This window comes from Ictidomys tridecemlineatus, chromosome 5 (assembly GCF_052094955.1).
Source record: "Ictidomys tridecemlineatus isolate mIctTri1 chromosome 5, mIctTri1.hap1, whole genome shotgun sequence".
In the NCBI taxonomy this organism is placed as follows: Eukaryota; Metazoa; Chordata; class Mammalia; order Rodentia; family Sciuridae; genus Ictidomys; species Ictidomys tridecemlineatus.
In genome coordinates, this window is record NC_135481.1 from 83,225,346 (window position 1) to 83,238,500 (window position 13,155).

At 38.2% G+C, this 13,155-nt stretch overlaps 1 protein-coding gene across 8 annotated transcripts in view; it reads right to left on the bottom strand.

The window, feature by feature from the left end:
- Positions 1 to 13,155, bottom strand: part of Ap4s1 (adaptor related protein complex 4 subunit sigma 1) — an 81,779-nt gene that overhangs the window by 50,556 nt on the left and 18,068 nt on the right. For 3 of the 8 annotated variants that reach the window (XM_078050262.1, XM_040275224.2, XM_078050263.1), the window contains exons 3-5: positions 11,485 to 11,571; positions 10,063 to 10,131; positions 4,816 to 4,946 (exon numbers count right to left, since the gene is read on the bottom strand). In XM_078050262.1, the coding sequence (XP_077906388.1) occupies positions 4,830 to 4,946; positions 10,063 to 10,131; positions 11,485 to 11,571 (273 nt within the window). In that variant the 3' untranslated portion in view covers positions 4,816 to 4,829. Of the gene's footprint in view, positions 1 to 4,809; positions 4,947 to 10,062; positions 10,132 to 11,484; positions 11,572 to 13,155 lie in introns of all 8 variants that reach the window. The other 5 variants (XM_078050265.1, XM_040275225.2, XM_078050261.1 and 2 more) reach the window with 3 other exon arrangements.

The following is a 13,155-nucleotide window of genomic DNA, read 5'->3' on the forward strand; positions in this document are numbered from 1 at the left end:
ACTAAATTTCCACAGTCTACAAATGATTAGTAATTTATTTTTTTTTAAGTATCAAATTTAGCTGGGCATAGTGATACCTCAGAACTCTGGAGGCTGAGGAGGGAGGATCACTTGAGCCCAGAAGTTCAAGACAGTCTGAGCAATACAGGGAGATCCCCCTGCCCCCCGCCCCCCAACACCAGAAAACAACTTTACTGAATTTACAACCCTTGAGTCAAGCACTCTGGAAACCTAGAGGCAGTTGCAACTCTGCCATACAGTAACTGTCTGGACTGAGGACATGAGAGAACCTCTTCCTCTAAAAAGCAAGGTTTAACATAATTGTGTGTTCTTTCAACTCCAAAATAGCTCCTGACTCTAACCTTTGAAGGAGAGGACTGTCCTTTCTGGTAATACCAACCCATTCTTGAAGTAGTTATATGCTGTAGCATATGTCAAAAGAAATCCTTTTGTAGTCACTTCATTAACTGATTATCAATTTAACTTTCTAAGAGAATATGTAGAGAATTTCAGTTCAGTGAGAAGCTGTCCTCTCAGTATGGGATGGCTTCCTTGAAGAATGTTTTGTTCTTTTGGCTTTTATTTCTGTTGCCCCTGGTTTGAACAAGTACTTTTGCAATTTCTCATTAAATTAGGCTGAGATTATCTCCAATGGAGAGAAGTTTCATTCTGGTTTCTGGACCTCTAAAGATATGTAAGACTTTAGGAAGTCCTGATCAGCACCTACCTGCAAGTCTCGGTGGTGCCAATCACTGCTGCCTTCATGCACACCCCTTCAAGAAGCATCTTGCTAGATGCTGGCTGAGGCATGAGGCATAGAGCACTGAGACCCTTCCCTATACCTTGACCCGCAGCAGGCGTAAACAGAGGATGAAGCAGGCTGCTTTCATATTACCCATAGGAGCTTTAGGGTTCTAGAATCAATCACTTTTTGGGATTTATAAAATAAAAACAAACATTCTAAAAGGGTTTTCAGAAAAGAATACATTGTGGCATTGTACAGTGGCACATGCCTGTAATTCCAGCAACTTGAAAGGTTAAGGCTAGCTCAGTAATTTAGTGAGAACCCGTCTTAAAAAATAAAAAGGGCTGGGGATATAGCTCAATGGTAAAGCACCCCTGAGTTCAATCCCTAGTACCCCTCCCTCCAAAAAAAGAATACATTGTGGATTCTAGGCCTAGCTTATATTTGTGTAGTAGAGGGGACACAACAGCATGCGTAGGGATGCTAGTTTGCTTCTCTTCCCATGCATGTATGGGAAATCCCAATTACCCTGCCTGAGTACTGCTTTGTTATTCTTGCTCCCAGTCCTGGGGTGGGGATGGGAGAAATGCCTCCATAGGCCCTACTAGCAGGCTCTGGAATGTCTGGCACCTGAAAAGCCAGAAAGTAGAGGGGGAAGGCCTTTAGGATTCAGGTCAGCATCCTTGTGCCATGGGACCAGGAGTAGGGGGGGTTGGGGTTGCTGCTGAAGCAGAGCACAATGGGACCCAAGAAAAAGACTGGTTGTCCAGGTCAGAAGGCATATAAATGTGTTCCATTACAGCCAAAATAAAACAAGTGTTTCAGCCTCTGTAAAGGCAGCAAATACCAAAAAGGCTGTTGAGGTTTTCTGTACCTTCATGTATACAATAGATTATTACCAAATTGAGGAGGCACTGGTACATCTCCCAGACAGTGCTGGTCACTGGTGCCATCCTCTGACCATGGAGCAGAGGGGAAGGCAGGCCATTCCTTTCAGTTTGAATTACCTGGAGAAAAGCAAGCCTTCTGGGAATCCAGAGCAGGCATATGGGGGAGTCTCATCAGTTGGTTCTTAAACAAATCAATCTTAGTTCATGAAATTTGAAGTCTTGAAGTCATCTCATAGTCTACCAAGCTATGAGATGGGGTGAACTTTCCTATAGAAATGAGGCCTCCTAAGTCCTCAGGCAGCATTTCAGTCCAGTGCAGGGAAGGGACTTTGAAGAGTACAGGAGCCTGTTCACAATTGTGAATGATTTAGGTCATTGCTGTGCCTGGTCCCCAGGGGGCAATCTGCCCCACCTGACACTATGCACCAGAGGTTTCACTTACTGGGATGGGAGGGTTTTCAACAAGTCAGATTTTCTGTCCTGGTTTTTTGTGTTTGGGTCATTTCTTTTTTAAATCCCATCTGTCTTGCTCTGTAATGTTAGTTTTATTAGATTTAGAACAGGACTATACTAGAGAGAAATGCAAATAGTGTATTCTATTTTTTTCTCAAAGTCCAACCTTGCGGGCTCTGAGAAACTTCCCCATCCTTTAAAAGCATCAGGATGGAAAAGCTTCTGAGGATGGGAAGGACAGTAAAAAGAGACAGACATTATTACCCTAAATGCATGCATGATTGACTACATGACTGGAGTGACTCTGAACCATGTACGGCCAGAGGAATGAGAAGTTGTGCTCCATTTACCATATGTCAAAATGCATTCTACTAGAAAATAAATCAATAAATTTAAAAAAAAAAAGAAGAAGAAAACTTCTGGAGAAAAAAACTGAATAAGTGAGTGGCGCCTTGGGACTTTCATGAGGTTTTCACTTCCCTCTCCTCTTGCTGTACCAAACCAAGCCTTAAATCATGGTTGCCCTAGGTGTGCTGACAAGGAAGTCTTTCTGAAGACTGAGCAAAAACAGATTATGTGCTCTGTATATTGGGAAAACCAGCTCCTGATTGCAATTATGATAGTTACTTGTTTTCATCTTTCAATCCCAAAGTCTGGCAGAGCAGACCTGAACAATGCTAGCTGCTCCAGTATGTCCTGCTTACATGCTAAAGAAAGATGATACAAAATGTATGACTCTAACTGGAAGGCATAGGAAACTATAATTGAGGCTCTAAAAGGTTCCCCTCTATTTCTGTTATGGACTGGTCTGCAGAAGTTCTCCTGGACAAAAGAACTATGTAGCAAGCAGAGGAAAGTCATGGGTTTTGGATTTTTTTTTTCATAAGACTAAAGGTGACAACCTTTTATAAATGTCACAGAAGAGAGGTGTCAATGCAATATAAAATAAATATAAAACTTGGTCAGAGAGAAAGGGAGGGCAAAAATAAAAACCATGTAAAATGAAAGGGAAAGATACAAATTATGTGTCTTGGTAGGGAAATTAAATTCAAACTAGAATGCTAGAGATCATTACACAGATATGTGTCAGATAAGAGCAGGATACAAAGACAAGTACACCTATCTCTACTTCCAATAAAAATCTAGTTAATGTCTGACATATCAATACAACTAATCCAACTATACTATATACTCTGTTACATCTGATTCACTTTAATTTTCTGGGTTTCTAGACTTATAAGACTTCCTGCTGTAGGTGTGAAGTTATTTAGCTCATTTACCTGGACTCATGGAGATTCCAACTGAGAGGCTGCTAAAGCTCTTCTGTGTAGTTCTCTCATTTTGAGATGAGGGGTTGTGTGCCTTGTCCAATACATATAGCTATGGATATTGAGTTTCTGCACTCCTAACAAAGTGCCTATTATCCCTAGCCATCTTTCTGATTTTTAAATCTAAAGCCTTTTTCCCCCTAACTCCTTTGTACAAGTAGGAAAATATTTATCTTGAATTGCTTTAAACAATCTAGTTAAGATAGAGTGTTACTCGGCTGGGATTGTGGCTCAGTGGTAGAGCACTTGCCTAGCATGTGTGAGGCACTGGGTTCGATGCTCAGCATAGCATATAAATAAATGAATAAAATAAAGGTCCATCAACATCTAAAAAAATGTTTGTTTTTTTTTAAAAAAAGAGAGTTTACATGCTGAATATGGACATATTTCCTGGTCTTGGGTCTCCTAGGTCAAAGGGATGGTAGATTTAGGTCACTTACCATCAGAGGGCACTCAGTTTTTCCCAGTTAAAGAAGCTTCCAAATTCTGCCTGTAAATGTATTTTATCAACAGAGTATTTCCTATCATCATAACAGGTAAATGGTCATTCCCCAGAATATCAAGTTGATATAAACATACTGGTTCTTGGCATAGGTGTCTAATTTATATATAGAGACAAACATATGAATGTATGTATACACATAAACATTAGTTATAATTAAAATATATTTGTTATGTACTAAATATATTTTAGTAGATATTTATCACAATTAGTGTTACTATTTTAGATTCAAGCTTGATGGATTTTCAAAGGACTTATTTATCCCTTTTCAGATTTTTTGAAGAAAAATTAAATTAAAAGTCAATATTCCTGGGTAGGGGTTATGGCTCAGTGGTAGAGTGCTTTTCTTGCATGTGTCAGGCACTGGGTTCAATTCTCAGCATCACATATGAATAAAATAAAGGCCCATCAACCAACTAAAAAAATATTTTTTAAAAAAGTCAATATTCCTCTAGAGCACTCACACAAAGCCTAGTGGGTTTCTGCCAAAATCTGTAGGCCTATAGTATTCTAAGCAATATTTGTTCTTGGGGATCCTTGAACATTTTTGTTTTAAAAGAAAGAAAAGGAGAACTTTATCTGCTATAAAAGGAATACAAGCCAGGCAATTTCTTTAACCCTCTAGTTTATCAACCCTGAAGGCCTTCTTCTGATCATGAGGGGATTTCTAGAGATTTATACCTACATTCCTGAAAACCCATTCTCTCTCTCTGAAGATGAAGCCCCTTCTGGCTATTATATTCATTTTGAACAAGCCTATTCCATGTGCTTAAAAGAAGTTACTATATAATAGTTATTATTAACAAATGCCATAACATAGCCCTGTCTGGGGGAAAAAAAGAGTCTTAAAAAAAATTGTAAAAAAGGCTGCGGTAGGATTATGTGAAACACCTGCACCTCTGGCTGTCCTGTCAGTTGCTGATGACAGACATTCTGGAATCTGTTGAACCGTTTTCCTGCCCCATGGCACTTCTGCTTTGCCAAATACTGTGGAAAACAGTATTGAAAAAGGATACATCTAGTTCACTCTGGAAAAGAGAAAAAGAATGCACAGGTAAGAAGGACACACAGGGACTGGACACTCTGAGCACAAACAGCAACTGCTCTGCCTCCAAGCCTAACAGCAGCAGGAGAGGCTGCTTCTGTGTATACAGAAGCCTAAGCAAGAGCATGAACCCTGACTTGGGTACTGCAGCTAAAAACAAACAAAACAAAACAACAACAACAAAAAAAAAACAAACAAACAAAAAAAAAACTGCAGACTAGAAGAATTTTTGAGAGCAGAATAATTCATCTTCAGAAAATACAGGACATAAACTGAACACAGTGGCACACACCTGTAATCCCAGCAATTTGGGAGGTTGAGGTAGGAGGATCACGAGTTCAAGGCCAGCCTTGGCAACTTAGGAAAACCCAGTCTCAAAATAAAATAAAAATGCCTGGGGGTGTAGGTCAGTAGTAGAACACCCTTAGGTTCAATCCCCAGTACCACCAAGGGGGGGGAAAAAAAAATCAAGGGAATAGTCAACTAACTCAACCTTTACAGATGGTAGGTAATTTGATATGTGTATCAGAAGCCTCAGCAATGTGCTATACCCTTTGAATCCATTGATTTTACTTATACACATCTTACCTAAGGAAACAATCAGACAATGGTATGTGATATGATATTCACAGTGAGGCTGGTAAGTGTCTATTAAGGTGAAAAAATTGTGTCTGTACTAAACAAGTGCAAACTTTTATCCTCCTGTCATTAATAAAATGATTAAAACTATTTACATAGCATCAATTTGTACTGGGTATTATAAGTAATCTAGAGATGATTAAAAGTATGTGAGAGGATAGGCACAGATTACATGCAAACACCAAGCCATTTAATATAAGGAACTTGAACATCTGGGGATTTGAGGATCCATCAGGGTAGGATTTGTCCTGGAACAAATGCCCCACAGATATTGAGGGATGACTATATGACTTGCACATATGTATGTAGAGATGCATGTTCTAGAGATATAGACAGATACATAAAGTCCAAGAGGAAATGTACTTAGCAGCATTTATTACTAAGTGATGGCTTACTGATACTCCTTCCCCCACTTTAAAAAAATGCTTAATTTTTTTAGAGTAGTTTTAGGTTCACAGTAAAATTGAGAGGAAGGTACAGAGATATCCAATGTATATATACCCTGCCTTCACACATGCATGAATGTTGTGTCACCCTGTCACCAGAGAAGTGTCTTTGTTACAACTGATGAGCCAACATGGACACATCACTGCTGTGCTGTGCAGAGTCCACAGTTCAAATTAGGGTTCACTCTGGTGTTGAACAATCTGTTTCTGGACAAATGTATAATGGCATGTAGCTACCCTCCTCTTTCATTCTACTTATATGTATTTAAATTTTTTTCAATCAAAATAGATATTTATATAATGAAAAAGTCTCAGAGGGTGAAAGGACTTCAGGTCTGTCAAATGTGGCATTGAAACCCCTGCTACATTTTCCTCAACAGCAATAGCCCTCACTTCTGTGGAAGTGCCTTCTTTGAAGTTAATCGGTTTGGCTTTTGGTTCTTAAAATGTGATGCCGAGATGCTGCTTTCAGCCGAGACAGCATGAGACAGACCTCTAAATTTAAAATCTGGAAACTCTTCTAAGATGAAAAATAGCCTCAGAAAGCATGTTTAAAATGCACAAACCTAAAAATAAATCTTAGATGACAAAGCACTCTCGATGAGTGGGAAAGATCCTGTTTTCTTTCCTATAGTACTCTCCTCTCTTCCTCTTCTTTTTGGTATGGTTTCATCCTAAACTAGGTCATCCCTAGTGCAGTCCAAGTCCTGCATAATTGCCTAGCTTAAAGTAAATTTTAATCTTTACTTCTGTGGTTTATGTGGTCACTGACTCTCTCTCCCTAAAATTATAGCTACAATTCAACAATGTGCTATTTATTTTTAGTTACTGAATATAATAATAATAATTTTTTTAAAAAACAATGATAGTGCTTGTACTCACTTTTTATTTTCCCAAGTTAAAGACATTGTTGTTTTCAGAAATTATAATCTTCTTGGTGTGTGTTAACTTAAAATAGCTAATCATTGCCAGCCTAGAATCACAGACCCTGACTAGCAACCAGTCTAGCTTAACATGAGAGTGATCACCAGGAGATAAGTAGGAGCTAGAGCTATATTGATCAATATGGTAACCACTGTGCTAATGTGGTGATTTAAATTTATTTATTTATTTATTTATTTTAATATTTATTTCTTGGTTATCGGCGGACACAACATCTTTGTTTTGTATGTGGTGCTGAGGATCGAACCTGGGCCTCACGCACGCCAGGCAAGCACGCTACCACTTGAGCCACATCCCCAGCCCATGATTTAAATTTAAATTAGTTACAGTTAACTAGCACTTAAATTTCAATTCCTCAGTTACACTAACCACATTTCAAGTGTTAAAAGCCACACACGACTAGTTGCATGGATACAGAACATTTCTGACATTGCAGAAAGTTTTATGGACAGTGCTGGTCTGTGGTACTGTCTCCAAGCAATCAACAGAGAGATATTTTTAAAGCCAGTCCCGGGCTGGGGATGTGGCACAAGCGGTAGCACACTAGCCTGGCATGCGTGTGGCCCGGGTTCGATCCTCAGCACCAACCACATACCAACAAAGATGTTGTGTCCGCCGAGAACTAAAAAATAAATATTAAAAAATTCTCTCGGGACTGGGGATGTGGCTCAAGTGGTAGCATGCTCGCCTAGCATGCATGAGGCACTGGGTTCGATTCTCAGCACCACATAAAAATAAAGATTGTGTCCAACTAAAGCTAAAAAATAAATTTAAAAAAAAATTCTCTCTCTCTCTCTCTCTCTCTCTCTCTCTCTCTCTCTCTCTCTCTCTCTCTCTCTCCCCTCTCACTCTCTCTTTAAAAAAAAAAAAAAAAAGCCAGTCCCAAGGCTTTCCCTAAGGGCCTGTCTTGGGAATGGCCTGACCTCTTTTTTTTTTTTTTTTTTTAAAGAGAGAGTGAGAGAGAGAGAGAGAAAGAGAGAGAGAGAGAGAGAGAGAGAGAGAGAGAGAGAGAGAGAGAGAATTTTTTAATATTCATTTTTTAGTTCTCAGCGGACACAACATCTTTGTTGGTATGTGGTGCTGAGGATCGAACCCGGGCCGCACGCATGCCAGGCAAGTGCGCTACCGCTTGAGCCACATCCCCAGCCCTGGCCTGACCTCTTGACCTCTTCAGCTTTGGAGGGCACCAATCCCTTCCTGGACAGCTGTCCTGTCTCACTGCAGGCCACTATCTTCTCAGCTTCACTCCCTGAATTAGGAAATCGCTGACAGCAAACTTCAGGAACTAAGGTAATGGTTCAAAAACTTGAACATGCATCAGAATGAGGGGGCCTCCACCCAGAGTTTCTGATTCAGTGGTCTGAAGTAGGCTCAGGATTTGTATTTCTAATTATGTTTCCAGTACTTGCTGCGGCTCCAGGAACCAGACTTTGAGCTACCACACCAAGGCAACAAAGACTGGCTAGTTGATTGGCCCGTGAAGATGCTTGCCAGAATTCAATGCTGGCCTTAGGAGTTTGACTGAAGATATTCTATGCTGGCCTTAGGAGTTTGACTGAAGATATAACTTCTGAATGAGTTTTACCTTTTGCAGGTTTCGGTGTACTCAATATTATTAATTATGGATTCGACTCCACTATTGCCTCAGGAAGAAGTTTGGAAAGAATTCCTTCCTAATCCTTTTACATAAAAGCAAAGTTAAACAAACAACCTTGAAAAATAATTAGCCTTTACCATTGCTACTACCAAAGAATGTCTACTCAAGGCTCAGGAAGGCCTATCATAGCAAGTAAACTATATTCATGTGTTTTTGTTTGTTTGTGGTTTTGGGGATCAAACTCAAAACCCAATTGATTCTTTTTTAAGACTGGTTTTCAAGCTAACTGCAAGCTACAGTAATCAATATTGTAAAGGACTAGCATAAGAATAAATATATAGATCAATGGAATGGAATAGAAATGAGAGTCCAAAAATCAGCCCTCATATTTATAATCAAATGACACACAATAAAGGTACCAAGACAATTCACTGGAGGGAAATAGTCTTTTCAACAAATGGTGTTGGTCCATTAACTGACAAATAGATAAAGAAAATATGGTATATCCATAAAATGGAAGATATTGCATAATGAAAAGTAAAAGTGCTGATATATGCCATAATATATGGATCTTAAAACAATATGCTAGTTAAAAAAAAACACTAGGCACAAAGACCATATTTTGTAAAATTCTATTTATCTAAAATGTCTAGAACAGGCAATGCATAAAGACACAAAATAGATTAGTGGTTACTCAAGGCCTGGAATAGGTGGAGGGGAATATTTAGGGGAAAATGCTAATGTGCATGATGTTTGTTGGATGATGAAATTTCTTTAAATTGTGGTAATGATCTTCAGGACTATGTAAATACAAAAACCCAATTATACATTTTAAATGGACAAATTGAATAGTATGCAAATTATATTTCAATATATCTATTAAAACAAAATAAGGGGGATTGGAGTTATAGCTCAGTAGTAGAGGACTTGCCTAGCATGTGTGAAGTACTGGGTTTGAATCTCAGCACCAAATATAAAAAAATAATTAAATAAAGGCCCATCAATAACTAAAAAAATATTTTAAAAAAGAAAATAAGGATGGCTAGAATGGAACTCATATATTCCTAAAGGGGAGCTGAGTTTTCACCCTTAAAGCAAAGGTTTGAATGAAAATGATTCTTAATGTGAAAAGGTACTGTTGTCTTTGGATGGAAAGCAGAGGAAAAAAGAGAGTAAGTTACGACAATAAAATTTTGTAACTAAGTAAAAAGAATTAAAAACTAAGAGGTACATAGCTTTTTAAGAGCTGAACCTTGAAAAATACCTAAAACATATATAAAACTATATATAAGTTTGCAAATATGTTGGATGAGCCAGAAGGAAAGATAAAGAAAATGTAACATCATTTGAGTTTTAACTTTTACACATTAAAGCTCTATATTAACAAATAATCTTAAGCTATACCCAACATGACCTAAAAATTTTTAGAAAACTGGGTTCAAAAAACAAAAACACTTTTTAGTCATTAGACTTACCACTCGGCTGAAGTACTCGTCTAAAACTTCCACAAAATTGTGGATGAATTCATAAATCGCCATCTCATTCTGAAATAAAAGAGGAAGATGCAATGAATTTTAGCATGGCCCTCAAGCAAATCAGACACAGAAATGGCCAGTCAGTTCCCAGGTTTTAGAGCATGTGACCAAGGGAACAAATGTGAGCAAAGTAACTTTCCATTGACCAATATTCAGAACAGTTCTACTTCTCCCTTATTTAAAAGATGCTTATTAATGAAAGAAATGGAGAAGACCTTAACCTCTAAGATTTCTTTGTGGTCAATGTTGAATCTGACTCAACAGAAACTTCAGATTCCAGTGTCAAGGCTTTGTGCTCTACTTCCTGACTTCATCACCTACTGGCTCAAGCATTTTCCAGATTCTTTGCACCATCATTTTTCTGTCTGTGAAGATGGGGAAACCACTCAAAGTGCCTTAAGGATAAAAGCAATCAACTGAGATTTCAGAACATTTTATATTTGAAATACCTGGAACTGGGATGAACACTCCTGAAGAGGAACTAACTTTAGGAGATATAAACATAGGACAATCATATAATCAGTTTGCTCTGATTTTTGATATGTAAGCCCATGTTCAGTGTCATAACTGATTGGCCTCTGTTTGTCTGAGCTACCCCACTATCTGACAGAACAAGAGCAAGGCACTGGACTTGGTTATGATAAAGGAAGACACTAGCTAGATGTGGTGGCATATACCTATAATCCCAACTATTTGAGCCCTCAAATTTGACACCAGCCAGGGAAACACAGTGAGAAATTGCCTCAAAAAAAAAAAAAAAGTAAAAAAGCAGAACAGAAAAACTGGAAGGCATCTGGGATGTGACTCAGTGATAGAGTATTTGCCTAGCATATGTGAGGCCGTGGGTTCAATTCCCAGTGCTGCAAACAAACAAACAAACAAACAAAAAACAAAACCCAGAAGGGCATTCTGGGGTTTTAAGTTTCTCCATTTTATAAGCTGCTCATGTAATCCAAACAAACATCCTACATATATCTCTTCCATAGAACTTTCCCACCTTGATAGAAACCAAGATCCTAGAGAAGTGCTGTGGTACATGCCTATAATCCCAACTACTGGGAGGCTGGAGAATTGTACATTCAAGTTCAAGGATCGCAACTTAGTTAGACCCTGTCTCCAAAAAAAAAAAAAAAAAAAAAAAAAGTAGGGACGGGTTTGGGGGATAGTATGCAGCTTGATAGAACACTTGCCTAGCATGCTTGAAGCCCTAGGTTCAATACCAGCACTACACCAAATACATTCTGGAAAAGAGTCATAACAATTCTTAGGCCAGTAGGAAGAAAATGTCAACATAGGGAGGAATAAAGATCAGACTGTTATCTCTAAGTATCTTGTATTTTCCAAATACTCTCAGTATCTTACCTCAGTGTCATTAACTCCAACCACAATGAAGAGAGCTGCATATTGCCGATATATCAGCTTAAAATCCTTATATTCAATAAAAGAGCACTAGATGAAACACAATTAGATATTAGTACCTTTGGTCGATAGAGACTTCTCCAAAATGGCATGCATAATTTCTAGGTTCAGGTTGGAGTATCTGCCAATACACTCCAAGAAATACATAACATTCTCATAACATTCAGGGGACTACTTGGAAGCATCTCGAGGGGGAGTTGGAAAAACAGTCTGGGAAAAAAGTGAGTATCACTTGGGTTCTCACATGTACTCCTCATTCCTTTACTTGGCTATGTGGAAATCAGCAGCCAAAGCTAATGAATAACCAGCATTTTAAATTGCCTTCAATGTGAAAAGATTTTTTTTCCATTTCCTTATGGATTCTTGGGAAGCAATTAGATAAGCTTGATTTGTATTTGTTAATAATCACTGAGGAGCCACATACAAGAAGTGAGTGTGTGTGTGTGTGTGTGTGTGTGTGTGTGTGTTTCTTTTTCCTAGATGTATAAAAATAATTCATGTAGATTCTTTTATAAATTATTTAAAGATGGCCTTCATGTGAAAGATGTTATACAAAATTTCCCAAGGTAAACACTGTTTTGTATGAATTCATAACAAGCTTATACCACTGACTTGTGGACAAAACAACTCCCTTCTCCTTCATCTATTTTCCTAAAGCCAGTGGACAAAGGCATTGGGTGGATGGGAATTAGCCTGCAGGCTAAAGACACAGTAATACTCTTCCTTTGAATGTCAGAGGGTACCTGCTAAAAGGTGACTGAGCACCAACTGTATGGCTTTTTGTACTGTGATCTGTTGCTCTTGGGTTCCCAGATGCACGGAGGAATAAAGCCTTAAGGTTTTGTTTTGTTTTTTTAAAATTGTATACTTTATTTATTTTTATGTGGTGCTGAGAATCAACCCAGCACCTCACAGGTGCCAGGCAAGTGCTCTACCACTGAGCCCCAGCCCCAGCCCCAAGCTTTAAGTTTTGAGTATAAAAATTCTTCCATGGAAAATGCCTTTTGGCAATCTATAAAATGGAGAAAATTGAAGCTTTTATTTAAAATTAGGATACAGGTAAAAAGTATAGGACCATTCTGCAACTTTTGGCTCAGTAAGGTCACTGTTATTTCCATTTGGTTGGCTCTTTCAAGAAAATGCAATTTATTTGAAAAAAACGGAAAAACATTTTTTTTTCCACAGTCTCTTAGGAGTTTCTAATATTAAAAAAAGGTATCAAGAACTTTTGTGGGTAAAATAATGACTATGTTGATATTAGGATATTTTGTAACCTCATTATGCCAAAAGCCTAGTAGCTACTGGGTTTTTATTTTTGGTTTGTTTTTTGGATACTGGGGCTCTAACCATGGGGTGCTTTAATAGTGAGTCACATCCGAAGCCCTTCTTATTTTTTATTTTGAGACAGGGTCTCACTAAGTTGCTGAACCTGGCCTTGAATTCACAATTCTCCTATCTCAGCCTCCCAAATTGCTGGAATGTACCACTGTGTCCAGCACAGTGGGTTCTTTTTAAAATCTAAAATAACAGTATATTTCAAAAATACCTAAGAGTATATATATATATTTAGTCCAAAGCCTGTATTTCAAAGGGTTAACTATGAGTATGAATGAT